Source organism: Poeciliopsis prolifica, unplaced genomic scaffold (assembly GCF_027474105.1).
Source record: "Poeciliopsis prolifica strain line A6 unplaced genomic scaffold, Auburn_PproV2 SCAFFOLD009, whole genome shotgun sequence".
Classification (NCBI taxonomy): domain Eukaryota; kingdom Metazoa; phylum Chordata; class Actinopteri; order Cyprinodontiformes; family Poeciliidae; genus Poeciliopsis; species Poeciliopsis prolifica.
Genome location: NW_026562384.1, coordinates 6,705,835 through 6,733,592, shown reverse-complemented (window position 1 = coordinate 6,733,592; position 27,758 = coordinate 6,705,835). Strand labels below are relative to the sequence as shown.

The window sequence follows — 27,758 nt, the reverse complement described above, 5'->3', positions numbered from 1 at the left end:
GTGTTTGCTGTGTCTAAAAATGCTCGCAGCGGACAGCATGAAGCCAAATAAATTAGCGCGTCACTTAAATACGTTACATCTCAATCACGCCGATAAGCCGCTAGAGTTTTTTCAGCGAAAACGTGCTGAATATTGCCAACAGTCATCCCGCTTTGTGAAGGCTACTTCAGTAAACCATCGAGCGCTGCTAGCATCATATAAGGTGGCGTACCAAATTGCGCAGTGCAAAAAGCCCCACACCATAGCAGAGGAGCTGATACTGCCTGCAGCAGTAGACATGGATTTATTTATTTTTAATTTCAGGCATTGATGCACTTAAAATCTTTTCTGTTGCAGACTTAAAACACAATTTAATAAAGTTATTCTTTGTAAGTTTGACCATATGTCTTTCTTTTTTCTTTAATGTTAATAAGGAAAAAATGTTATGCAGAGATGGATAGTCACGGTGGGGAGTGGGGGCGCGAATAGTTTTCTTCTTGCTAGGGGGGGCGTAACGGAAAATAATTGAGAAGCACTGTTATAAGTGGAGATGTTTACGGGTAATGAAAGTGTTGTAAAATGTTTTTTTTTTTTTACAAGTTTGCTTTTGCTACATTTTCACCTAAACTATAACATGTTGAGTTTGTTCAAAAAGGCTTCAACAAGAGCTGCATCTTAGTGGATAGTTTAGTTGTAGGCCAAGAAATAATAATAATAAAAAAACATTCTATGTCCATGAGTTTCATGTTCAGTTAAATAATTTGTCAAAAAGCACACATATTTTTCAATCTTTTTATTGAATATTAAGGTAAATATTTCACATTAATACAGGCTACATAAAGTAGAGCCACTATACGACATGAAATTTACTCTCATTTTAACCCTTTTTAGTATGTAAACAATTATACATGTATTTACCACTCTAAAAGGTTCTGATTTCGCTTTAGGTAATCATCATCATCATCATCTAGTTCTGGGCCAAGTTTAAATAGCTACTTCATGTTGAGCCCCCTGCAGCCCAAGAACGGTGTATGTGGGGTTTAAGTCGAAATCACTAAACTACGCAGAGAATAGATCCTGTTGAACAGGTGAACGCGCATGTTTGTGTTTGTGTCATCACGACAATGATGACTGCCGTCGCCCCATTTCCTCTCTTCCATGTTTGAGATAGGCACATCAAAGAATGGCGTCGAGAGAACTTCCCAATTCTTCAACCCCTGCTCCGCACCTTCAGGCCTCTAAAGTTAACCATGTTGGGGCTTTTTGTTTTTTCTTCGTCTCATTCCGTCTTATGGTATCACATGTTTGCACTGTGGGTCATGCTGTGTGCGTTTGTGTGGATGCCGCCTAGTTGACGTGGTTCAGGTGCACGTTGCCCACATGAGGGGCCCAGGTACCAGGCCACACCTGAATAAAACAAGAAAAAAAGGACACTGCGTTTTAATTACTGTAAACTAACTTTAACTTGTAATGGTGAAATCGGCATCACAAACCTGCTGCTGTGGGTCAGAGCTATCTGCGTTGTTGGGGACCACTTTTATGATGGGATTCCATGCGGGGTCACCTGCGTGCAAACCATTGTACATTGGACCCCCTGGGCCTTCTGCCATGGGAGGGTGGGGGGTCAGCATGGTTCCTCCGTACATAGACACAGGCATCCCCTATACAGATGAAACAGGTGATTGGTATAACACACAGAGAGACAGGAAGTTGGAAAAAGGGGGAATTCTCAGTTGTGTGCTACCTTTTGGAAATCCATGTAACTGTTGGGCAAATGCTGAGGCTGGTGGTAGCTGTTAGCCGGGTTAGCAATGCCCGTGTCATCCTGCTCCATGGGCTGGTGCTGGGAAAAGGCCGACTGCTCTGCCTGCAGCTGAGGGTGCATCATGTGGCTGCTCATCAGAGGCTGGGACCAACCAGACATGGCTTCTGCACCAAAACACTATGTTAGGCTATCCATTATGGTGGAAAGCAGCCACACCACTCTGTGGTACGGGTTATCAAAATTCCAGGAGCAATTCTCACCCGAGGCGTTCCCAACTCCAAATGACCAAATGCCACCCTGTCCAACAGAAGCCGTGTAGCTGGTGGTGAGTAGAGGTGGGTTGACAGAACCCGTCTGCCGGATCCTGGCCAGCCGCTCCGTGCCGATGGGAGGGGGGACCTTCCTGTCCTGCTGCGAGGAACTGCCTGGTTTAGGCTGGGGAGGAGGAGCCACGGCTGAGGTGGACAGGGCAGACGAGGACACTGTAGGAGGAGGCGGGACCGGAGATTCACCTGGTAGAGGAAAGACAAGAGACCGCAACAATAGTTTTATACACGTCAACGTATTTCTATAGAAGCACGGGGAAACTGTCTGGTGACTGGATATAGCTCATTTTACAGCCTCAATGTATGAATCGCAGCCAGAAATAAAAAAAATTAAAAATCAAATGTTTCATTTAATCAGAACATACCATGCACTCCTTGTTCAAAGTCGCCACTTACAGAAGACGATTTAGAGGAATAACAAAAGCTGTAAAAAGCTTCAACTAACAAAATTTCCCCAGAGGCTTGTTTATTTAGGCTGCTGCTTTTAAACATTGAGGAAAATTATAGCAACTGCAGAAAACAGGTTATAGTAGCCTAAAACAGCTCTGCAAATATCTAATTCAATCCATTACAGCACAACCTAGACTAAGAAATGTTTGCCATCTTTTGGAAATCTCACAATAAAACACTCTGTAGTTACAGCTTGTAATGTTACCCATCCTGATCGTACTGACAGGTCACATGAGATGCTAAAGACAGATAAAATCATCAACTAAAATCAGCTTGTTTTTGCTTTGGAAACCTGCTCAAGAGCAAAACTGAGTAACAGCCTGCTCTCTTTCTCACACACACACACAGATTGTAAAGGAGTATGAAAGTAATGAGATGTGCTGCAATTATTTTTAGTTGGGTTTATTTGATACGGCTCCTATAAACTGAAGGATTTTTACTACACAGCAGGGCTGCTTAAAAACTATTTTATTGTCAAGACTATTAAGTTTCCAAATTAGTGAAAACAGCATAAAACTCTTCTTGAAGAGAGGTCAGAATCGGCAAAATCATCGGTAAATTCTTGAATCTAAAGATAAAACGTTCAAAAAGCTTGATGCTACATCAGGATTCTACCTGATGTAGACGCACTCCATGGGTGAGGGGAAAAGTGCTGTCGGCTGAACGAGGGAGTGCCAACTCCTGTGGGACCATGGAGATACACCGGGCTGCCAGAGATACTGGTGGCATAGCTGGTCAACGCTGCGGAGGAAAAAACATTTTAATTCAAATTAAAGCAAAACTGTTGCTCAGGTTATACTACTCATTAAATAAAAGACAGACTCCTACCGATTGGGCTGTTGACCATCCTCTGAGAGGCTGACCGGTAGCCAGGGGCTTTGGAGCTCTCTGGAGGAGGCGGGGGCATCATATTCTCCATCTGACCGATGTTCATGTAGGCTGGCGGGGCAGAATACGACTGCTCTGGAGGTGACCGGGTAGGCAGGTGGCACGCACCCCACACCTGATTGTTTCCCACCTGCTGGTCATCCAAATATTAAACATTAACACCTTCACACCTGATTTTTACCCAACTAAGTTTCCTGTCCCCTCAGCACTGAAATATAACGGGGACAAAATACATATTTTTTTACAAGCAGTTCAAGAAAGTCAGAGGTGACACTCGTAAAGAGCAAAAATGAAAAACAAAATAAAATAAGTGGATTGTGAATTCACAAATAAGTTTCAAAATTCTTACTTTGCATGATAGCACTAAATATTTAAGCATATATTCCAACTCCTGATGTCCATAGGGGTGGACAGTCAACTTTGGAAAAAAAAATCCTACAAAATAAATTAATGATAGTATTTGAAGTTATTTTGAAAGTATTTTTTAATCACTGCCAACAGTGATAGTAATTTATTATTCATTTTATCTAATTAAGTTGATATTTTTGATGGAAAATAGACACTTCTTCCGTTCTCTAGTTACAGAGCAATGCTCATCTTGTCTGATGCTTGAAGCTCACTCATATCAAGTTAAGTTTTAAGATTTCAATATAATTTGTCAAAAAGAAACTAGTCAGTCACAAGAATCATTCTAATCACAAAATCACTATTTTCATTTAAACTCATAAATATATCATGTCCATTCAAGTGGACGTTGGGTCTGATGACTGTCAACATCTCTAAGATTAAAACACTAGATGCTATCTGTAATGCTAACAGTATAGAGGACTTCCAGCTCACCTGGTTGTTGTTATCGAAGATGGTGCTGAAATTGAAGAGACCTGCAGGACCGAAGTTAGCAGAGATCTGCTGCGGCTTGCCTGCGCTGGCGATGTGCTGCATCTGGGATCCGTTTATCATCCCCAAATTAGCAGAGACCTGAAGGGAGCCTGGTGCTTGGCCTTGGTTCTGGGGTTGAGGGGGAAGGTTTGCAGGCTGGGATGTCTGGCTTAGGGATTGTTTTGGTAGTTCCTGCTGAGCGCTGAAGGGTACAAACACAGACTGCTGCTGCTGCTGCTCAGGATGGGAGTAGTAAGGCCCCGGTGGCTGCATACGATGGGAGACTCTGGGTGCGGGAGCTGAGAAGTGGGGAACGGTGTTGTTTGGATGTGCAATATTGTGTGAGTGAGCCGGAGATGTTCCTGGGGGAAGGCTGGAGCCGGGCTGCGAGTTGTGGAGCGGGGGATGAGCCTCTGTGGATGGTCCAGAGGAAGCAGGAGGCCGAGGTTCTGGCTTGGTACCTAAAGCTAAAGCAGGGGAAGTGAAGCTCTCGCTGACGGACGCAGGCTGACTCTCAGGTGCAGAAGGCTTGTCCTTTCCGACTGGGGTGACAGGAGCGGCCTCCGTTTTAGTTGGCTGGATCGGAGGCTGGGAGATGGGTCCTACCTGCTGCTGGGGAGCGTTCGCTGTTGTTGTAGTGGACGTGGGATGTGCAGGAGAACCCGTTCCTCTTACGGCATTGCTGCCGCTAGTGGCAGCTGAGTTAGACACAGCCGTAACTCCTGCCGGCTTGGGATCAGGAGCAAACAGCTGCTTCCTGACTGATGACGGGGTAGGGATGCTCGGTTGGAGGTTGTAAGGAGTCGGATTCGGGGTGTGGGGTGAGGAGGCGGACGTGTTGGGCACGCTGGTGGTCATGGTGTTGGTTGTCGTGACAGCAGTTCCTGAGCTGGTGGCGCTGTTGTGCTCGCCGTGGGTGGAGCTGGGCTTAGCTTGAGTGTTGTTGACTCCTCCGTTGTGTTTCGGTGAGCTGTTAGCGCTGCCAGGACTCACAGGACGCACGGGGAAGGGTCCCCAGGTGCTGGCCGCTGGAGAGAAGGTGCCCCCGAACTGCGCCATGGGCAAACGAGGGTGTCTGATCTGATGCATGGTCTGAGCAGCCAATAAGGCCAGTTGAGGGTGAGCGTACGCCAGGGGCAGAGACACCGGGAACGGCTGCCGGACGTTCGAGGGAAGCCCCTTCCCGATTTTCCCCCCGGGCTGAGAGGAGGACGAAGATGTGGATGACGCGGGTTGGAACGAGACCCCGGTAGAGGCGACCAATGAACTGAGAGGCTTTGGGCCTGTAGCTGAGCCACTGGTGCTCCCCGTGGTATTGGGGAAAGATGCCGAGGCCGCCTTGGAGCCCGGAGCTCTGATGTGATTCCGGGGGATCAGATCCTCGAGCTCCTTGGCGGGGTCCTGAATCAGAGAGTTGATCAACTGGACCGCATACCGCGTCGACTCCGTGCCTCCTCTGAAACAAAACGCATTTCAATCAAAACAAGTTCCAATGTGTGAATTTTCCACACACTTTAGACAACAATGACCTTACTTTCTTTTTTGAAAAAGTTGCAGCAAAATCAGTAATTTTAGGCCTTAACAATCACAAAAAAACATTCTGGATGAACTGGTTGTCCCAGTGCAACTTTTTAGTTGCACTGGGACAACTAAAAGGTTGTCCCAGTGCCTTTTACAAATATGAATCCATATTTGTAGTTTTTTGTTTCCATTATCTCAACAGTGTGTCGTCCTGAATCCCAATCAAATCACTTCATTCAAAGCTTTCATCCTTTAGTTCCAGTTGGACGTGAACCTCGCAGATTGATTCACTTTGTTTATGTCACAGTTGCAGTGGAGTCCACAGGGTGGTATTTTTACCTGATTGTGATCATTCTCTCTCCGTTTTTGTCCTTCTGTTTGTCCACATCTATGTGAGCGCCAGTCACGTCCTGGATGGCTGTGATGTTGCAGCCTCCCCGGCCCATGATCCGGGACACAACTGAGGCTGGTACAGAGAGCTTCTTTGATCTAGAAAAGAAGTTACTTCCAGTCAGATGTGAATCTTCCTGTACGGATGCATCTCATAATAAAGTGGATACATGTTGAATACATATAGCTGCAGTTGAAATACAACAGAGCTTTAGACAGAAAACAAAACAACCTGAAAACTGACCTTCTGACCACCTCTTTCCAGCCCTCTTCTCTTTTCTGGCCTCTCTTCGGACTCGTGAGGCTGAGCTTACTGTTGGGGGAAGTCACCGGAAGAGCCATGGTCTTGAACGGGGAAGGCAGTGAGTTGGAGGAGTCGCTGCTTGTATCTGGAGCTCTGTGTCAAAAACAATGTTCACATTTAGTTTCCATTGAAACAACGCAATATGAAGAAGACATGACCTGATTTTAGTGGCAGACGTAAAATGCTTAATAGTTTGCGAGACTGAGAGGCTGATCTTGTGTTGGGCTCACTTTTGTGTTGGCTTTGAGATAGAGACTGTGACCTTATTGTCCACTTTGGGATCTGTTGGTGGCTGAGGACAGTGTCTCTTCTCTGGGCCGGGCATGAGAGCCTGGGATTGGGTGGCTCCTGAGGAGGGGGCTGAGGAGGAGGAAGAAGAGGAGGAAGAGGAGGAGGAGGACGCGGATGAGGTGAGGTCAGGGAGGTAGTTGAGCTCCTGACTCTTCCCCCCACTGCTGCTGCTCTCACTGGCGCAGTCGGTGCTGTCCAGGGGGTCTGAATCGCTGTTGCCACCAGTCACTCCCCCGCCCCCGCCCCGTGGCTCACCGTGGATCTTGTTCTTGTCAGCCTTGTGCTGTGCAAGTGCAACCTTTAAAATAAAAACGAGCGTTAGATTTTATGCAAAAATAGATTACCGTAATAAGGGTGGGTGATAAAGGGTTAAAATTTTAATCACCATTGTTTTGTGGTTCAGGTAACAGTATGGCTGTGACTGCATGACAGCTATTATAGCGTAAAAAATACGAGTAATACTCTTGAAAAACATTCCAATTTGCGCTTATTTAGGACAACAGTCACGTAAAGAAGTGTGACTTGTATCATTAAGCTAGGCACAGTAACTTCCTTTTAACCATATTTTCAAATGTATTGATTATTGAAAAAACAGGGGAGAAAATATGAAATATAACTCCGACAATAAAGAGTTTTAAACATCATTCATGAGGACAATAAATCAAGACTCATCAATATTCTTATTCACTTTCTTGTTCTATTCCTTTCTTGGCGTTTTATCCATTTTTAAACTGGACTATTTTATTTCGTATTTCGCTTTCTTGTAACTCTTCTGCACTTTGTGCAGAAGGGCATCATAAATGAAGATATTATTTTTATCATGACAAGAATTTATTGCTATAAATGATTAACGGTACAATAAATGCCCCCCCCAATTCAATAAATGAGAATGACACATAATATTTTGGATGAATCAATTCCAAAGTAAATCTCATTACCAGATGACATAAGTGATTTATTTCAAGGGTTCATTTTGTGTTAATATTAAGCAGTATGGATTACAGTTTATGAAACCCCACAATTCAGTTTAAATATATATCCATAATCAAAAAGATAGAGAAAAAAATTCTTAATATCGCTAAATATTGCATGCATAGTTTTTAAGTTTCAGCCTATCTACTGAAATACTTGTTTTTGACACATTTTTTCAGAAATCGAAATGCCAATTTCAATTTAATATGTCAATGTTTTAAACTGAAGTGTCAATATGAAATTGAATCCTTGAGCCATATGGCTGAAGGAAAAACCAGAGAAGAGCTCACCTGTGGATCTTGCAATATAATTGGTTCATTAGGTGCTGAATCCTTGGTCTTGTTCTTTTTGTTCTTCCGATTGGTGTTTGGGGTGGTGGCCACACTTGCTCGCTTCTTACCGAACACTGTAGTAAAAGTGGTGGAGGTGGCAGATATACCGATGGTGGTGGTGGTGGTCGCACTCGGAGGCTCAATGGGAACCTCTTTTTCTGAAAGACAACAGGGATCGAGCTTAGATGGAAACTAAATAAATAACCAAGTGATCAACACCAACTCGATATAGAAAGTCTCTTCTAGTGAAGGAACAAAGGTTACCTTCGGCTGAATCCTCTTTCTGCTCCTGCATCTCAGAGGACTCCTCCTTGGTTTTCTGCCCTTCCTCTTCCTCCTGCTTCCTCTTTTGCTCCTCCTTCTTTTTCTTGCGCTTCTCCTTCCTCTTCTCCCTCTTGGCAGCCAGTGCCTGCTTCTTGCTCTCCTCCCGAGACTGTTAGACACAGCGGAGTTGCTTAAAACCTGCTTTCTGCTGTTCGTTGGTGGTCTTCTGTATGCGCAGAAATGACGAGACGGCAACAATAAGCTTACCTTCTCCAAGTCCAACTCCTTTAGGAGGATGCTAGCGTTCTTGTTGGCCTCTGCTGCCTGCTGGTCTTTTGCTTTGACAATGGTCTCCATGCACTGGTGACATTTCTTCAACAGCTCCTGCAGGAGAAAACTCTGGTAAACAACTCCTTTCCACTCATCACATCAAGCATGAAGATAAATTCTGAAATGTTTTCCCACCAGAACCTGAATTCCTAAAGCTTTCATGTTATCCTAGTTCTGTTCCACTGTGGGGACCAAAACCACAGCTGCTTATGTAAATGGACCAGAGGTGCTTATCCACCACTTTGGAAATGTAGGAAAACTGAGTTGAAATACAGCCATCATCATATATTAATGTATTGAGACCGAGTTTTGACAGCAGGGATATTTTTTCTTTGTTCTTAAATGCAATTTTTAGATGGCGTTACAAAAAAAAAGACGAACTACCGGTTGCGACAGCAAGGCTCAGAATGTGGTTTAAAAAGTGAAATCTGACCGAAACGACATGAATCTTTGACTGTTTCAAAGATTGTGTTTTATTCAAATCCTGAATAAAATCAGTCCCCATTTTGTTTAATTGTCAACCTGTAATGAGTTTGAGATATGTTCAGTTCCCCGAGGCTAAAAAAAACAAACAGAAAAATTCACCTTTCAGCTAATTATTTTCCAGTTATTTCATCATAAAATAAAATTAAAATAAAACTACAAGATTAAATAGTCCTATCATGACAAAATCTACGACCAATGATTAACTATATTGCAATAACTTTAAGACATTTTAAGACCTTCATTTTAGATACAGAAAATTAACACTTTTAAAGGACGCACAGACAATCTGTATTTGGTTCTTAGAAAAGTTTCCTCTAGTGGAAATAAAAGTTTAATCCAAAAAGATTCAATAGCTACCTTGTCAGCAATGGTGGCAATGTATCTCATGCACTCGATGTCTGATGGAAACTGGTTGACTTCCTTCACAAGATATTGCACAACCTTCACATGACCCTACAAATGAAAGGACAGAATATTACTGGAGGGTTTGTTAAAGTGATGCAGGATGCCACTCCATGTAGAATAAAGAGCACACCTTGCGAAAAGCAGCCATGAGTGGGGTGATTTTACGGTTGTCTGCAGCATCCACATCGGCACTTGCATGCACAAGAAGCTGAACCACATCGAAATGACCACCGTTCGCTGCCAGCCAAAGGGGAGTGTTCCCTTTCTTGTTTCGTACGTCGATATGAGCCCCCCTACAAACAGAGAGAAGTATGTGTTGCCATGAGGAGTCATAATAATAATAATAATAATAAAAAACACTGTCTCAGAGAAAAAAATTTACAGATACTTTTAAAAAGTAGATTGATGTGAGGAAGTCTTACCTGTTAATGAGCAGCTCACAGAATTTGTAGTGGCCCTTGTCGGCAGCGATGGTGAGGGCGGTGTCTCGGGAGGAAGGAACGGGAGGAGCATTGACATCAGCACCTTTATCCAGCAGAACTCGGCCTACCTCGGCATAACCCCCAGAGGCTGCCTCCATCAATGGAGTGAGACCCGTCTGTGTGAACAAAGGATGGTCAACGGATGCAAGTAGAGTCGATACAATGATTTTATCCATTTAGAGAGATGGACGCCCAAAAAAAAAAAAAAGATTAAATGACACTAATGTCCTGAACCTTAGCTCGGTGCTCTACGTTTGCCTTGCGATCCAGCAGCAGACTGACAACCTCTGCTCGCCCCTGGAAGCAGGCCAAGGTCAGAGCGGTGTTTCTGTTGGTCTCGATCTGGGCGTTGATGTCCGAACCCATATCCAGCAAGAGCTTCACCGCCGGAACGTGACCGTTCATCGCTGCCAGCATCAAAGGAGAGATCCCCAGCTTACTGCCAGTTCTGTGGAAAAAGGAAAGTATTTACCGAATGGAACTTTTTCTATGAAAACATCAGTGTATAGTTGTGATAGACAATTTAAGAATGATCAGTATTTAAACACGGACACATGGAAATATGTGGATAAAAAGTGAAAAGAAGGTATTGGTAAACTCTTTTAACAAGACAGGGATAAACTTCAGAAATGCATACTCCATTTTGTTTTACCACTCACCTGGAGTTGATCTCAGCGCCAGCGTTGAGGAGAATCTTGATGATGTTGACATAACCCCCGGAAGCAGCCAAGCTAAGAGGGGTGTAGTCGGAAACGTTGCGGTGTTCCTTGTTAGCTCCCCGCACCAGCAGCAACTCCACAACCTGTCGAATAAAAAAAAATAAAAAAATCAGTTATGGATTATAGCTGGAGGAAGAAACACAATGTGAACTATTAACACCAATATGCTGTGAGCAGATCTTAAAGGCAGTTTTACCTCCTGTCGGCCCCCTGAACATGCCAAGGAGAGGGGCGTGTCTTTGGTTCTCTCTGACTGAGCCTCGATGTCTCCACCTTTGTCCAGGAGTACCTCGACCACGCCGACATGGCCAGCAGTGGCAGCCAGAATCAAAGGAGTAAAACCTGTGGAGCACAGGATTAATGCATTTATTTTCCAATTTATTTCCTCAGCAAAGACCCCCCCGACCCCTCTTCTTTTTTCCTCTGTACCTTTTTTATCTCGGTGCTCAATGTTGGCTTGCCGTGCAATCAGGACTGACACGAGCTCCTCATGTCCTCCTGCACACGCCAGCGTCAGCGCTGTATCATGGTTGCTCTCCGTCTGTGAGGACGCAGCAAATGTTTCAATAAAATAAATGACATTGCATTCATATACATGTTAAGGTTCTCTTTGAAAACCACGGCTTTAAGGCTTACGTGTGCGTCAATGTCAACCGAAGGGTAGAGGGGCAAGACAGAAGGGGGAGAGGCGATGTTTGGGTTCATCTGCGTGGGCGGCTGGGACAGGGGCGTGGGTGACGTTGTAGTGGTTAGCATGGGCACGCGGCTGCTCACAGCTGCAATACAGAAAGGAGGCAAAACATCCATATATGCAGGCTTAGTCCAATCAGCAACTGTAAAAATCCGCCATGAACAAATATCCTCACCTGCCATGATGTCATCCAGTGTGTCTGTGAGCGTCTGTGCAGGTGTGGCCACCATGAGCCCTTCTGGGGCTGGTTGAGGTATCATTCCCGGCCCCAAACCGGCCAGCTGTTGACCCTGACTTTGAGGTTGTTGCCCCAGCATCTGCTGGCCCAACATCTGCTGCCCCACCAGCACCCTCTGCAGCTCTGGGCTGGTGCTTCCTGGGTAGTCGGCAGGGTTGTAGTCTGGCAGCGGCTGGATGGGGACGAAAGCGGCCTGGAGGGGCGGAGGCGGCGGCTGGGGTTGGGTCTGGGGCGAGGGAGGAAGAGGCGGCTGCTGAGGCCCATCCCTGTACAGGATTGTGCCAACCTGAGGGAGTTTAGGGTAGTCGTCATCTTCTCCATCGGCGTCGTCTTCCGAGCCCTCATCATTCTCATCGTCCTCCTCATCCTGAAAGCACAGAGCAAGCACCTTGAGTCGCCTTAGAATAATTTAAAGTGGTTTTAAGAGAAGAGACTCGAAGACAAATCCATCAGAGGTTGGAATCCAATCAGCGGACACAATAAACTAAATACTATGAGCGCCTGCTTTGGGTGAATGGATCAAAGTTAGCTTTTATTTGGAAGTAGAGGGATGTTTAAAATGAAATCAGAGGAAACACAAAGCTGTAAAAAGTTACTTCAGAGGTGAGCATTTTGTAAACACACAGAAATATCTGCAGTTCATTTGGGTTTGTGAGAGAGTAATTAATAACAGCCCCAAGGCATGAAGGCAAGAACAATGTATTTTCAATGTTTTTAATACCAATTCTTATGTTACAACTTTTGAAGAGAAATTGGAATCAGTTAAAGTCGATATGGATAAAAGGTAACACCTGATTTGTCTGGTTTTTAGGCTGTGGCAAAGTGAATGAGAATTTTACCTCTTCCCCCTCCTCCCCTGGTGGCTGCTCCTGCTCCTGCTCCTGCTCCCCCTCTTTGTTGGCCTCCTCGTCGGTGTCGGAGCCAATCGGTAGCTGACCACCTGTTGGGGTTGGAAGGGGCCCCGGAGCAGTAGCCATACACCCGGGCCCCGGGCCCGGACCCTGATTCTGTCCTGCCTCCTGATCTTCTTTTAAGCCCTTTGCCTCCATGTACTCTTTGGTGAACTGTTGCTGTGTTTTTAGCTGCAGCTGGCGCTCCACCTTCTGAAGCTCCTTCAAGATTTTCTTCTTCTTCTGCACCTGAGTACAAAACAGCCACATCTATAATTGACAGGTTTTCTTTTGACAGTTTTACTTAAGATAATGACCGTTTTAGTCAAGACCATACCTGTTCTTCTCTGCTTTTCTTCAGCTCCTCAATCTTGTCTTTGGTGAGCGGCTCGCCCTGAATGAGCTCCAGGGACTGGAGCTGAGCTTTCTCGATGGCGCTTATTCTCTGGCCCAGTTCGTTCAGCTTTCCCTCCGTTTCCTCCACTATGCATTCCAACGGCGGACACAAGTGGAAAGGCGGCAAAGGTTCTGCTTCAGGACCACGACCGACTGCATTGGGGACACCGGGCTGAAGGGCTGCTTGTCTCTGTTTGGACACCACTGATTTTAAAAACAAGAGAGATCAAGGTTAAAATTACGAAGAAGGGTAAAGGTAAACAAGCATGGCTCAACAAAACCCAACATTTTTAAAAACTTTTCAGGACTCTTTGTTTTTTTATTGTATGGTGTTTAGTATGGTATATTCTTAGCTTCAAAAAAGCACAGTAAATGTGAACTTCCACTAATAGATTGGGACACGTCAATAACTAACTGTTTGGCTGGTTTATGGAAAGCAGTTCCATTGAAATAAATATTATTACTAATGAATGACTAATACTCAAATGTCAGCATGATAAAAACAACAGAATATTCAAGATAGTGTTTTATTTAGTGACACTTTTTGTAAAGCTTCTTTGCGTATTTCATGGACTTATTTTTTAAAACTCAGTTCTTTATTTCAGACTCTTTAATTTTCTGTTCTTCTAAGAGAAATTCTTTCCTCTGTGAGGCAGGTTGGATCAAAATGAATTAGAGTAGGCATAAACCTCTTAAGGCATCGTTTACCTTTGCTTGAGACGGGTGGGGGCGTAGCAATGCTTGATGGGGGTCTGTCGGGTTCTTGAGGGGGCACGACCATAGCGAGAGCTTTGAATGGGACACGAGGAACCTGATGAAACAAAATTATGTCACATTTAGGTAGGGGAACATGACTGTGTCTGGAAAGAAGCAAATCATTTTTTAATGCCAAACTTCATAACGATATAAAGCTGTATATACCTGAGAAGCATCTTGTGATGGGGGCGTGAGCTGGGAGAGATCCGGGGCTGGGACAGACAGAATGTTGTTGGGGTAGTCCAACAGGTAGGACACCACGTTAGTGTGGCCACCTTTAGCAGCTTCTATCAACATGGTTGAGCCATCCTAGAGGCAAACAACATTATGAGGTTTTCGTTACGATGCAATCAGAGGAGAAGAGCGAGCCTCAATAAACTACACGTCAGGAACAGGAGCCTCACTTTGAGCCTGTGTGTGGGATCGGCTCCGTGTGCCAGCAGCAACTCTACCACAGCCAGATGCCCCCCAGCACAGGCCAGGGACACCACGGTGTGATCGTTGTTGGCAGTAGCTCTGTTCACATTAGCACCTGAACAGGAGACGGGGAGAGAGAGAGAGAGAGAAAGAGAGAGAGAGAGAGAAAGAGAGAGAGAGAGAGAGAGAGAGAAAGAGAGAGAGAAAGAGAGAGAGAGAGAGAGAGAGAAAGAGAGAGAGAGAAACCCTCACAGAATTTATTGGGCGGCCCAGGACTTCTTGTGCTAAAACTTCAAGAAACAATGAATCTGACCAGCAGATTAAAACCACACCTTTGCTGATAAGAAACTGCACTGTGCACAGATGTCCTGCCCGTGCTGCTTTCATCAGAGGCGTCCGCCCTCCTTCAGACTCATGTTCCTAAAGATCAGAGAAATTATTTCAGGTTTCAGGATGCTTTTACACAGTAATAACGCCGGAGGTTTGCTCTTTTCAACTGCATTTGTAGTTTTAAAATCCCAGAATCCCTAAATAACGTCATAAAGACTGAGTAGGAGTATTGTGAGCGTACCAAATTGGCTCCAGCCTGAAGCAACACATCTGCCACATCAGTGTGTCCATTCTCACACGCATACGTCAATGCCGTGTCTCCTGTTGCTGTGGTGGCGTGAACGTTCGCTCCTTAATGGCCGACAAAGAAGACGTATTTGTAATTAAAAAGGTGCAAGTGTTGGATTCTTGAAGCAAGACATAAGTTCATGACATATGTTCTCTCAGAGAATGTTATTGCTCTGGCTTTTTATTGCTCACCAGCAGCCAGTAGGTATTTCACCAGCTCCAGATGGCCCTCCTGTGCAGCCTCCATTAGAGGAGTGGAGCAGCCCAGCTCAATGTCGGCTCCTGCTTTGATAAGGAAGTCGGCTACTTCCAGAAAGCCTCCACAGCAGGCTAGAGTCAGCGCCGTCTCTTGGGTCTCCTCCGTCTGGGCATTGATGTTAGCACCTGGAAAACACGTGGAAATAGTTGCTAAAAGAGAAAATATGAGCTGGGCCTTAAACGATAAATCGGATTAATTGATTATTGAAACGATCAAATAATTTATTTGAGTTAAATTCTTTGTCTGGAATATGCAGACTTAAAAAAAGGACATTAGATACCAAATGTCCTTTAATAATTATTTTTAAACTAAAAGTCTGATAAACGTGCCACCTTTTAGTCCAATTAATGGTCAGAATAATTGATAGATTAATCGATCACTAAAACAATCAATAATATCAATCAATCAATTTTATTTGTAAAGCACTGTTCATACTGAAAGCAGCTCAAAGCGCTGTACAGATAAATAAAAACAAACCCACACAAACAAACAATTACCCACCCCGCATGGAAAAACACACAACTATTTAGAAAATGCACAAACTATGAATAGGCACATAACAATCCGCCCCCCTTTCTTTAGAATTCATCATTGATCTGATTTTCTGTTTCAAAAGTGTAATACCTGTATCATGAGTTGGGTCTGGACGTCAAAGCTCCATTAAACAGATGCTAGAGGAAGTGTCCTACCTTGAGCCAGCAGCAGGGCTACCATCTCCTCATGGCCCTCTCTTGCTGCCTCCATCAGGGGAGTGTAGCCCTCATCATTAACCTGGAGACAAGTCGAGAATGAGGACAGACAACATGATTATCCTGATTTTGAAATTAGCAGTAGTGGTAAGGTGACACTCCAAAATAAGATGCAATTCTTCCATCAATTTCAGATATTCTCACTCGCATTATTTTTAGATCATTTTTAACCAGTTCACTGAATTAGATTATTTCATCATAAATAAAAAGAAATCCAATTGATATTAGGAGGTGCACCACCAAAGAATTAAAATGTACATTTTTGTTTTAGAAATTCCTCATCAGGTGCGTCTTTACGTACCTCCTCCAGATTGGCGCCTCGTTCTATGAGCAACGCTGCGAGCTCCACGTGTCCTCCACAGGCCGCGAGGGTCAGCGGTGACTCGAAGGAGTCAGCTGGCATGTTGACCTGCGCACCGCTGTCCAACAGCAGCCGCGCCACCTCCACATGGCCGTCCTGGGACAGCGAGACACAGAGGATGTAGAGATAAGCACCTGAATAAATATGTACTAGCATTTTCCAGTTAGGCTGAATTTGGCCAATTTCCATGGCGAAAATGTCACTGTGGACATTTAAAGCAGGGTTACATAACCTCGAATAAAGTTTCTGTTTAGTTTTATTATTTGTGTTGTTGCAGCTACAAAAACATGGAAGATGTTGTCAATATTTTAAACATTTGATTTTATTATGGTGTCCAATTCTATTAGAAAGAACAAAGGGTTTTATCAAGTGAAAATAATAACCTTTAAGACCGTTCACATTTAAATTAAAGACCTATGAGTAAAAAAAAACTATCCATAGTTTAAGTTAGGTGACTACATATTTTCTGTTTTAGCTAAATTTAAAGTATACATTCATTGTACACTGAGCTTTATATTTCAAAACCTGTATACATATTAGGTATCAGCGATACATTAACTGAAGCTTGAGACATTTTAAATTCTGGAATTAGATTCATTAATAGCTTTTTAAGACCCTGCAGAATCACTGAATAAAACTTAAAAGTAGTAAACAACCTATGTTTTACTAACCCTTTTATCTGTTTTACTCTAGTAAGTCACAAGACTCTAAAATATTAAATAAGAGCATATTTTTGTAACTTTTTTAGAATACTAATCGATCAATAGGTCTGGAACCTGAAGTGTCTGGTTTAAACTGAGGTTTGGGTCAGATGCTCACCATGCAAGCCTCCATGAGTGCCGTGTGCATCTCGTCTGTTTTATGCTCCTGGTCTGCTCCAGCCTCCAAAAGAAAGCGAACCATATCCAGATGACCTGAATTTTAAAAAAAACGTAATATTTAAAGCATTAGGTAGCAAAGTTTTACAAATAGTGACTGATAGGACATTCATTAACGATACAGAGACATATTTAGGTCCAGACCTTTGTAGCAGGCGAGTGTGAGAGCGCTCTCCTTGAACTCGTTGGAGTGTGTGTTGATGCCGGCGCCATACTCCAGGAGTACCCTGGCCACCTCCACATGACCCGCGCTGGCTGCCTCCATGAGAGGTGTGTGTCCGTTCTCATTGTGGTCCTCGATGTTCGCACCCTCTTTCAGCAGCACCTTCACCACATCCACGAAGCCACCAGCGCACGCGTACGTCAAAGCTGTGTTGCCTGGAAGACAAAAGCAGCGTGAATCCTCAAGAAAAATTAGAACTGAAGCTTTTTTGGACCAGATAGTTTTACCTGTGGAGGACTGAGCATTCACATCTGCCCCGTGGACCAAAAGCAGTTTGACGATGTCCACGTAACCGCCACTGGCAGCAGCCATCAACGGTGTTATGTCCCCCTTGATGCCCCGGTCCTCTACGTTGGCGTGCATTGCCAATAAGACCTGTTGACAAAACGTGAAATCATGAGGTAAAGAAACACTGGCTGAAGACTGTCGGAGACACAGAACCCGTTTCCTACCTGCGCGAGTTCGTAGTAGCCAGCTGAGCAGGCGAGGCACAGGAGGCTCTCCCCCTCTTCCGTGTGTTCATTGACGCTTCGTCCCTCGTCCAACAACTTGCGCACAGCGTTGACGTCCCCATCTGAACACGCTTCTGCTAAACTACGGCTGAAAATAACCAGACTGCTACAATTACTGCCACGGTGACAGGTGGACACACATACGCCTCAAACAAAAAAAAAAAAAAAAAAAAAAAAAAAAACGACCTGCAATTCAAGTGTACGGTCTCTGAAAAAAATGGGCGAGATACATACTTGTCGGCCTGGCCGGCGTTGAGTGTGTTTTCAGCTCTCATTCGAGTCAGTGCAGCGGCTGCCTCGTCCAGCGCACAGCTCACGGATGATGTTAGTCGCCGTAGCACCTCGGGGTCTGCAAAAGCTTTACCATCGGCAGTGGACAGTTTACCGATGCCTGCCAAACACCAAGAAGGCAGAGGTGCATAGGGCAATGCAAACCACAGGGGGAGCAGAACCACACCAGACCAGATGAAGAAGCAAGTCCAGTCCAGCCAATCCAATCCAGGGTTAGTAGCAGCATACACAAAGGAGATGGAGAGAAACCCACACACAGAAAACACACACAAGCACGTGTTAATTTGGCTCAACATATTCTGTCACTACTTTCAATGCAGTATCATGTATGAATACTTTTTTCCCTTCAATCTAAAGCATAAACAATGTTCATTTACAGACAATTGTATAATGAACTCAAAAATGTGCCAAAAACTACAAGGAAGGAGAAAGGTGGGTATTTTTGGGGGAAAGGGGGGTTTGGTAGATTTTCTCACAAAATTCAGGTTAAAGCCATTAATGGTTGGAGAGAAAAACATCTTGTGTATAAATTTTAGATGGATGTGGAAGAACATGGAAAAAAGGAGGAACTCGAAGTGAAAGTAAAATGTCAAAGGAATATTAAGAATTCAAATTACCATGAGATAAAAATGCATTTGTGACTGCTTGTTTTGAAAAGGTTGAAAAAGCCAAAGAGGGAGTATAAAAGGCAAAAACAACCAAAGACACAACAGAACAGAACTAATTGGATAACTAAAAATAAAGTCTCTTTCTCTTTGACAATTACATCTTTGAGTTTAGGCATAACGGGCATGTTTTACAATGAAAACAGAATGTATTTCTCATAAGAAGCATCTTCATTTGCTGATCAGATTTGAGCTTTCCTTCCCGGAAGTTGAAAGCACAGCAGGACAATATCTGGGAAATTAATCGTTATCGCAATAACTGTGTGTGCAAGACGTATAACATGAGGAACTGCAATAAATATTTGCTTATTAAGCATAATGCGTTCAGGCTCTCTGCCAGTAATTTATTTGATGACATTTATTGTTCAATGCACCATAATTGGATTCTTTTTTATTTATTTTTTTGTCAAAGAAGTAGTAGGTGGTAAAGTAATTATAAACCAACACCAAGGTGCTTCAATACCAAAATGACTGTCTACTATGGAGCGGATGCTAAAGTATGTTAGCGGAATTTGATCATTTGTTTACTTGTTTCAAACTGATCCATGATTAAAGACAACACTAAAACTTGTTAGGGAGGCTGCCAAGTAAACATGATTGAATGAGCAAGGCTGTAAACGGACATTTCCTTTCAACTTTGGCTTAAATTTTCCAACACCTTGTGGGAATTTGTGTTATAGGATGAAGAAACCAAATTTCAACTTTTGGCCCACTATTTCCCAATCCAAATTTGACACACACACAAAATTACACCTAGAGTGAAACATAACCATAGCAGAATAGTTAGTTTTCTTTACATGGAACTGTAGATTTTGTCTGGATAGATGAAATCATCATCAGCTAAAGTCCAAGATCTTTTTGACAAAACCTTTAAATGCCTGCTCTAAAAAACAATGACTCCATGGGACAAAAGCTTTGGAAAGGTTCAGCATGAGTCCAGGTCAAATTGGACAGAAAAAGTGTAGAAAAACCCAAGTCTGGCTGTATCTTCATACATGGCCAGGCAGGTAGAGAGGGCAACTGTTGTCCAAATACGGGATTTTGAGACTGAATGCTGAAATTCAAAGGTTCTTCAATAAGTATGAAGTTTTACTGTGTGTAACTGGCTTACTGAAAGTTTCAAAATTTCCGGAGGCTAGTTTTTTTTCTTTGTTTATTATGTGACACATGAGGAAAATATTTTTAAATGATTCATTAGGAGTCCACTTTCAAGACACGTGTATATGTAACAGTTTTAAGCAGGGCTGTGCAGACTTGAGAGTTGCTTTATGTTTGCCAACTAAACTTTACTTGTTTGTGCTTCACTATTTTTAGTAAAGCAAAATACAGCCTGAGCTTTCACAGAAGAAGAAGTACTTGGGTGCTGCAGGGATTTTTGGTAAGCTTTGACTTGCTACTGGCAGCAGCTTTGAAGTAAAAAAAAAAACTTAAATAACAATGCATGTGCTGACAGGTTACTAAATTGACAGCATTTGAGGTAAACCAACTGAGATAACAACGAAACTCAACGAACCCTTTACAGAGGAAGTTAAAAAAAAAAAAGATCTGCCTTTAACTTTTTAGTGAAAAACTAAGAATACAAGATGATTACTCGAACTAGAACTCTTTAAAAGCATCACAGCAAGTTGCCATTTTATTTATTTCATTTAAATCCATCATTAAAAATACATATTTGTGCAGTGACTTCAAAAGCCATTTACATGCAAAGCTTCCCCAAGTCCCTCATCTTAGTTTCAGTTTAACAGCAAGGACACTGAAACATCTGTTTTAGCTTAAAAAGCCCTATTCGCTGAGTGTTTACCCATAAGCAACCTCTACACCCATAACTGTCATATCTACATTGACAACATGAGCTTTGCATTGGGGGGGGGGAAATGCCAGAATGCAAGTACATAATGCAATTTAAAGAGCAAACCGACATCTACAGCATTATTATAGTAGTAAAATAAGAATTTTTTTACCATTTTAAGTTTGGAATTTTCATTAAGCTGTCAACAATCCAGATACTATCACATGATCATGAAGATTCAATTTAACCCCCATATTTCAGAATTAGGTCTGAAAGTTCAAGTTCTACTAGGTATTTGCAGTCAGCCTGAATTGTAATTTTTCTTCTTCTTTGGGACACATGCAAAAAGTTAAAGTACTGTGTTTTAAAGAAGATCCTTTTTTTTCTGACGGGTAGAAATGGTCTGCTGGATGTGTTCTGGTAGCCTTCTAGAGAAAATCTGACTTTAATCGTGTGAAATCAAACTGAGGTTTAATAGATGCATCATAAAAGGCAGATAATGGCAGAAAAAAAACAAGCCTAGAGATTAAACCTTGGAGTCATAGGTTAGTGGTACTTGTCATTACATAAGGCCATATTAACTGATACCTTGCATGAGCTGCGGTAAGCCAAGCTGTTTTATATGTAGATTTGAAAACACTACAGACTGGTAAAGGGGTTGGGGATCATTAGTGTCACATGTGGGAATCTATTACAGTGGGACTCCATCCAGCAAGCTGAATATGAAATTGACATGAAAAGGTTGTATATAATATAATAGCTCATAAATACTACACATTTCAAACAGTGCTTTGCAACATTTAGAGTGTCCACAATAGGACTGCAAATAATGATTAAATAAATGATTATTCCATGGATTAATTGGACACAAAAACTGGCAGAATTTTAACTAAGCCACTTAAGCATTTTTAATAAAATATTAAAAATACATAAAGATGCAGATAGATAATATATTTTTTTGAGAAATAAGAAAAACTTTTTATTGGAACTTTTCACTTTTAGCATTCTTAAAGTGAATTTTAACCAGGTGAATACAAAAAAAAAACTGTCAATTGAGGAGTGATGTGTAGAACATATTTACAGACAAAGATGATTTTTTTTTTATCTCAAATGTATATGCGGTTTGTACACTGTTGACTTAATTACTGCTCTGAATATGTTGGGATTTTTTTTTTGTCAATAAACGTTTTTTTTGTAAATCTACTCCAGTTAATTAATGGATTACTAAATTAGTTGACAACTATTCCAATAATCGATTTCGATTAATTGTTTCAACTTTTGTTTTTCTCCCCAAACATCTGCCACTTTATTCTTCTCAGCATACGTGGTTCATTATGAGATGCATCTATTAGTGGCTCCGGATTGCTGTGGCTGAAGAGACTGTCAAAGTGTAAAATATGTGACACTGCAGCCTCATGCCAGTCACACAGCTGAAGGCAGATCCCAGAGGAGTCAGTGGGACACCAATCTGTGTGCCGCTGTCTTAATATCCATTCTTCGATCAGCTGCAGCTTAGCGGGCAATGAGCTCTGACCAGCTGTGGGCCTGAAAGCAAGCAGCTTCATTATCATCTATACTGGTGAATCGCTCCCCTTCCCAGACTGTGCCTGCCGTGAGGCAAAGCAGATCTGGTAGAGCAATCCAAACCATTTCTATCATCAGAGCTATCATAAGGCGCAAAGAAGAAGCTACAGCTTCAGCCAGGTTATTTTAAGCCACCTTTACATAAATGTGTTCATGGAAATATATAAGTTGATCAAATAAATCTGAAATTTCTATCGGCCATGTAAAACCCATGAGTCAAAGTCGATTCAAACATGAAAATTGATCCGGTAAACGTGACTTAACTTATATATTCACTGCTATATTTAAATGTAAACGTCATTTCTCTTGAATGCATTTCGGTTTTCTGTCTCGTGTTCATGTCAGACTGCAGCACTTGCTAAAGACACTGTGGTCTAATTTAATTCAACATGGTGATAGAGACAGTTGATAGTTGTCAGGAGCGCAACAAGGCATGGCAACGCTGGAGAGCCACAGTGTGCACACAGGGAACCAGGGATGTGTTCCTCCAGCTTCACACATCCTGCAATAAGCAGCTGATTCGCCCATGTCAAGAAAGAACTGGAGTAAAAATACAGGGTAACCCTACGTCAGCCTGAAGAATATCCTAGCCTAAACTTGATCCAAAAAAAAAAAAAACTAATAATCTACCACAGACAGATCCTTAACAATTCATCAAATTTGAAGGCATAATGAGTAATAACTAATTTTCCAGCTAATGTAGCCCTTACACTATTAAAAGTTATGTCTAATTCTTTATTAGTATGAGTTGTGTATTTTTATTATTATTCATTTCAATGACTGAAATAAAATCTGGAAAGAAATTTGGACTAGTTCACACTCCCCCTCCTTGTTCCCGCGTGCGGTCATATGCTAGTCTACTGGAAGTGTAATCAAAATGATCAGAATGAATGCAACTTTTTTGGCTCAATAAAACTTGCCTCAAGGAAATATAAAAATATAATATTTGCAGTAGATTTCCAAAGATCTGCCGCTGTGGCCACAGAGTTGGAACAGGCAGAACGACTCGACTCAAAGTCGTCGTTCTCAAGGCATCACGGGGCAAAATATGTAGAAAGTGAAGAGTTCACTGGACTTCTATAGGGTTTTAGTCAATTAATTACTATGAATTCAGGCTGACACCTGTTTACTGCAGTATGACAATATTTAGAAGGTGTCACTGGATCCAACTTTATGAAAAAAAAAAAATACTTATTTAACATGTCAGAAGATGTCCTAATTGTATTATAGGGATGAACTGATCAATCCCCAACTTCCTTAATTTTACGAGAGCGACGAGTCGATTTTTACATATAAAACCGATCTCATTCATCGATCGTTTCAGGCCTGTGCCTCCGCCCCTTTTTGCTCCACCGTGAGAATGAGCTGACTGGACGACTTCATTGTTTTTAGTTTAGTTTATTTAGCAGACAGCAATGCACTAAACCATGTGTATTTGAGAGCATTACCTCATGTGCAATCAAAACAAGTTTGTATTGTTTTGTGGGTACTGTTCAATGTTGTTCAATAAAATTAAAGATATTGACCTTGTACCACCTGATAGTGTTATAAAAAAAAAAAGGAAGAAAAATAGGTATCTACCAAAACCGGGCTTTTTAAAGATTGGCAATGAGCTCGAAGACTGTAATTTGTTCATCCCTAAACTATCAGTATCGTAAGTTTCCTGACTTCAGGTGATAAGAAAACAGCAGCAGACTACCAGTGTAACTAAAGCTTAAACTACAATGCAGGGGTGACTAACACCAGTCAGATGTTTCTCTACTCCAACAAAGTTTATTTAAATCCTTTAATTACTTCCTCAGAGTGCTATTATGTTCAGCAGGGATCTGGTAATGAACCATCCTTTGATTCAGGTGTTCTGAACCTGGGAAAGATCTAAAACATTCAGAATACTATGAAGGACTTAGTCTGGACACCACTGGTGTAATGTTTCCACTGGCTGCTTAAAGCAGCAGGTCGCCGAAAGCTAAAGTGTAGCTCTGGCAACGCCGCTGACTCGAGCCAGCTCGTCTCGTGTGTAATTCAAATTGAAGTCTGTATAAATGTCTCCATTTATAGATAATATTTCTAATAGTTCAGTCAACAACTGTTTGAGGTTTGGCACGTTTAGAATATGAGATACAAACTGTTCCTCTGATGGTTAGTCAAGAATTGGCAACATTTCTTGAAGAACTAGAATAATCTCTATATTACAAAATGAAAGCTTTTTATTATGTTCCCAGGAAATATGTGAGCCTCGAGTCCAGCAAAATAAACATATCCAAAGCTCATGCCGCATTGTTTTGTGAAAGCACAAAATATTTTTTCACATGACATATTATTTTGCATAGCCTCACTTGTAGTATGTCATCTTTGAGAGGTAAGTGGACATAGTGAATGTCACTTAGTACAAAAAGCACCATTTGTGTAGAGAGACCGATAACATAAGTATAATCTAAGCATAAGTGCTGGAACGTACTTTGAATTACTTCAAGTATAATTAAACAAACCCTTTTAAACAAACACCTCTAATCCAATTAGGCTCAACTTTCCTCTGATAAACAGTTTTACATAATAGTAGAATACGCGAATGAGTATTGAATCGAATCCTCTAATAAAAGCTCTAATTTAGTCGAGTACCCAAATGGAATGTGAACTTATGTCAAGAAAGCACATGTTAACTTTGTTAGCTTGTCAAAAAAAAAAAAAACTAAACAAACAAACCTATAAAACTTCAGACTAAACTTTTGAAGAACTAATAAAGGACAAAAAACAATTTACGTGGCATTTACAAAGTTTCCTTGCCACATCTCTAGTGTTCACTCAATATTATAAAATGAAAAGTAACAATATGAAAGTTTTGATATGGAAGAAAAGGTTGATATTTTATGAGCATTTCAAATGGAGTCTCCTGAAATAATCCAAATGGGGGGAAAAAATGCTAAAATACACCGACATTTAACATTTAAGAACCGCCCATTTACAAACAACTTAAAAATAACGCATTTGGTATGTTAACTTTACAGAATTTTTTTTTTGGCGTGCATTTTGGCTAATCGATTTCAAGTGGAGGCGACATCATAGTTACTAAGTGTGCTAAAGTGTGATGGTCAGTGCTGAGGGCAAAAACAAAACTTAACCCCATACAGAGAAAAAAGGGGAAAAAAAGGGAGCACAAAAATATTTAAACAACTTCACAAAAACGAGAACGGTTTATTTGTCGTCCTGGTCTCATATTTCTTATGAGATGTGATATTACCTCATACAAGATAATTAGTTAAATTACCACAATTTGGGGGCATTTACACATTTAGTTTTTTTTTATTTTTATTTAAATAGTAAAAATTTCTCCTGCTGCTTCAAAACTAATCATATTAGTTGGTTACAAGCTTATAAAACAAATACATGCTGAAAATAGCTTTGTTAAATAGGCTGGCTCAATCGATAGAATATTATACTTTTTTTTTTTTTTTTACTGGAGTTTAAAAACAGTAAGTTGTAGTTACTCAAGAGCTGAAAGATTTTCAAACAGGCAGGTTTTTCCTGTGTTCTCACAGACGGAAAAATCCAGTAACCTTCTGAGTGGCAGTGTGCAGCGGCAGGTGAGGGAGGGGCAGTGCTGCATTATGCACCATGCTCCATAAGGCCGCACACAAATCTTACTGAGGAAGCCATAAAAAAATATTTTTGGTTTCAAACCATAGAAATAATAAACAAGAACATTTTAGCAGCTCACTGGAAACATAGCCAGTAAATATGACTTTGTCAAAGGCAAAGTCATATTAAATGAGCATTTACCTTCTCAGACATAATCCTACATATTTCATGATGGTTCATTTGGTTTTCACCACCATTCTGACACAATTTTCTTCAGATTGCATTCATTTAAGTAACTACAAAGCATCATAGATGATAGTCAAGGTCATCTTTTATTGTTACTGGTAACAGAAGCCTTCATTAATAACCCATGCCTGACTTGTCTTACAGCTTGTGTTTGTTGTAATTAAGTCTGCAGGGCACTGGTAATCATTGAGCAAAATATGTTTTAAGTCCCACATAAAAAATAAGTTTTTCCGAGAACTGTGGGAAAGTATGACAAAAAATTTCTACGAAGCAAAATGCAACAAAATGCATCTTATATATATATATATCTCCAATAATTGCTAAATGTCGTGGTGGGAGACCAACAAAGAGCACCACATGGGGGCTAGGTTGTGTTTTTAGCCTCAGCATTGACCACCAACTTGAGCACACTTCAGACTTCACAATTGTTTACTAACAACCACCACTTCCCACCACTGACAGGTGACAGATGGGGCTGAAGGACTTCAGAAGACAACCACTTCCACAAACTGCACCTTCAGTGTTTATCTGAATAACTTCATATCTGAATAACCCAGATCCAAAAACCTCACATTCTGGTCTATTATTATTTATTTGGCTATTTTACTTATGTTCTGTAACTACATTACACATTTATTCTTTTCTGATAATACAGAAAAAAATAGATAGAAAATCTAAGTATCCTGTCACAAGTGGAGGTGATCAAAATGTATTGAGATTTCTTTACCCAAAAAAAAACACAGGCAGATTATGTAAGGACTAGTCCAGGAGAAAGGAGACGAGGTTGAGATTAGCCATTAGCTGCTGAACACAAACCCCACGCACGCGGTGGAGGCTCAAGCGCGTTCCAGCGCTAATCTGCATCGTAATGTTCACAAGCCCAAATGAGGCCAGGACACCCAGCCCTACTGGATTAATACATACAGACCTTCTTAAGCAGAGATTACAAGTTCTAATGAAAAATAAAATTCCCAAACTACGCCAATTAAACTTTTTATTGTATTACACGCTCCCTCCATCTAATTTGTTCCTGGCCTGTATTTGTGCCAGTCTGCTAATATAAAATATGATACAATATGCCTCCACAATAACTTGGTTGGATATCACACCACTGTTTTTTTTTTTTTTTTTTTACTATAAATATAGTTAGCAGAGAGAAAGCTGGCTCAAATTCCTTGGTTGTCAAATTAGGTACTAAACGTCCTCCTGAATTAATACATTGTTGGTACAGAATGTACTGCAGCAGCAGTCCATTTCATACCTGAATATTTTGGGTACAATGCAACTAAAAACTACTGTAGACACAACATGACATGGGATGAAATGATCTGAACTCGTGTAGAACCAGGGGACAATGTTTTACTAGCCTGGGACAACCTCAGACACAAATGGAAATGAGAATACTGGATTTTTGTGATGATACCGCAGAAGGGTCGATGTGCATTTGAGTTTAATCAAAAGCTAATTACTTTTGACGTTGTTATATGGTTGTTTGAGCCTTTTACTCACTTACTGCAGGTTTAATAATATCAACATGCTTTAGAGCTGTATTATTAAATCATAACATTACTCAAATTATGACTGCTGCAAAAGCAACATTGAGTTTCTCATCTCCCATTTTAAACACTTTCTTCTCCTTCAGAATAAAAGCCCACCTATCTCCCTGAATTTTAGCATCTTGATCACCAAAGCCCAAATCTGGTGTGGAGATGAAAGACACCAAGTATATCCAATTGGCATTATTATTTATTGTGTGGGACTTGAACTACAACAGCCTGACAACTAATCCGTCCAAGCAGTTCTTTAAATTTATGACACTGCACACGCTGATTTTTA

At 41.6% G+C, this 27,758-nt stretch overlaps 1 protein-coding gene across 4 annotated transcripts in view; it reads right to left on the bottom strand.

Moving 5' to 3' along the window:
* Window positions 1–757: 757 nt before the first annotated feature.
* ankhd1 (ankyrin repeat and KH domain containing 1) overlaps window positions 758–27,758 on the bottom strand; it is a 30,674-nt gene continuing 3,673 nt past the window's right edge. The window contains exons 3-39 of one of the 4 annotated variants that reach the window (XM_055034744.1): window positions 18,006–18,162; window positions 17,712–17,874; window positions 17,487–17,634; window positions 17,181–17,414; window positions 16,978–17,072; window positions 16,099–16,254; window positions 15,738–15,819; window positions 14,982–15,173; window positions 14,743–14,852; window positions 14,504–14,591; window positions 14,159–14,286; window positions 13,920–14,063; window positions 13,707–13,809; window positions 12,940–13,202; window positions 12,552–12,851; window positions 11,650–12,079; window positions 11,420–11,559; window positions 11,213–11,324; window positions 10,980–11,125; window positions 10,724–10,866; window positions 10,299–10,512; window positions 10,005–10,180; window positions 9,713–9,875; window positions 9,535–9,630; window positions 8,629–8,745; window positions 8,362–8,530; window positions 8,056–8,255; window positions 6,733–7,091; window positions 6,443–6,595; window positions 6,148–6,297; window positions 4,249–5,743; window positions 3,349–3,541; window positions 3,136–3,261; window positions 2,005–2,256; window positions 1,724–1,908; window positions 1,473–1,640; window positions 758–1,386 (exon numbers count right to left, since the gene is read on the bottom strand). In XM_055034744.1, coding sequence (XP_054890719.1) covers window positions 1,327–1,386; window positions 1,473–1,640; window positions 1,724–1,908; window positions 2,005–2,256; window positions 3,136–3,261; window positions 3,349–3,541; window positions 4,249–5,743; window positions 6,148–6,297; window positions 6,443–6,595; window positions 6,733–7,091; window positions 8,056–8,255; window positions 8,362–8,530; window positions 8,629–8,745; window positions 9,535–9,630; window positions 9,713–9,875; window positions 10,005–10,180; window positions 10,299–10,512; window positions 10,724–10,866; window positions 10,980–11,125; window positions 11,213–11,324; window positions 11,420–11,559; window positions 11,650–12,079; window positions 12,552–12,851; window positions 12,940–13,202; window positions 13,707–13,809; window positions 13,920–14,063; window positions 14,159–14,286; window positions 14,504–14,591; window positions 14,743–14,852; window positions 14,982–15,173; window positions 15,738–15,819; window positions 16,099–16,254; window positions 16,978–17,072; window positions 17,181–17,414; window positions 17,487–17,634; window positions 17,712–17,874; window positions 18,006–18,162 — 7,610 coding nt within the window. In that variant the 3' untranslated portion in view covers window positions 758–1,326. The remainder of the gene's footprint in view (window positions 1,387–1,472; window positions 1,641–1,723; window positions 1,909–2,004; window positions 2,257–3,135; window positions 3,262–3,348; window positions 3,542–4,248; window positions 5,744–6,147; window positions 6,298–6,442; window positions 6,596–6,732; window positions 7,092–8,055; window positions 8,256–8,361; window positions 8,531–8,628; window positions 8,746–9,534; window positions 9,631–9,712; window positions 9,876–10,004; window positions 10,181–10,298; window positions 10,513–10,723; window positions 10,867–10,979; window positions 11,126–11,212; window positions 11,325–11,419; window positions 11,560–11,649; window positions 12,080–12,551; window positions 12,852–12,939; window positions 13,203–13,706; window positions 13,810–13,919; window positions 14,064–14,158; window positions 14,287–14,503; window positions 14,592–14,742; window positions 14,853–14,981; window positions 15,174–15,737; window positions 15,820–16,098; window positions 16,255–16,977; window positions 17,073–17,180; window positions 17,415–17,486; window positions 17,635–17,711; window positions 17,875–18,005; window positions 18,163–27,758) is intronic. The other 3 variants (XM_055034746.1, XM_055034745.1, XM_055034747.1) reach the window with 3 other exon arrangements.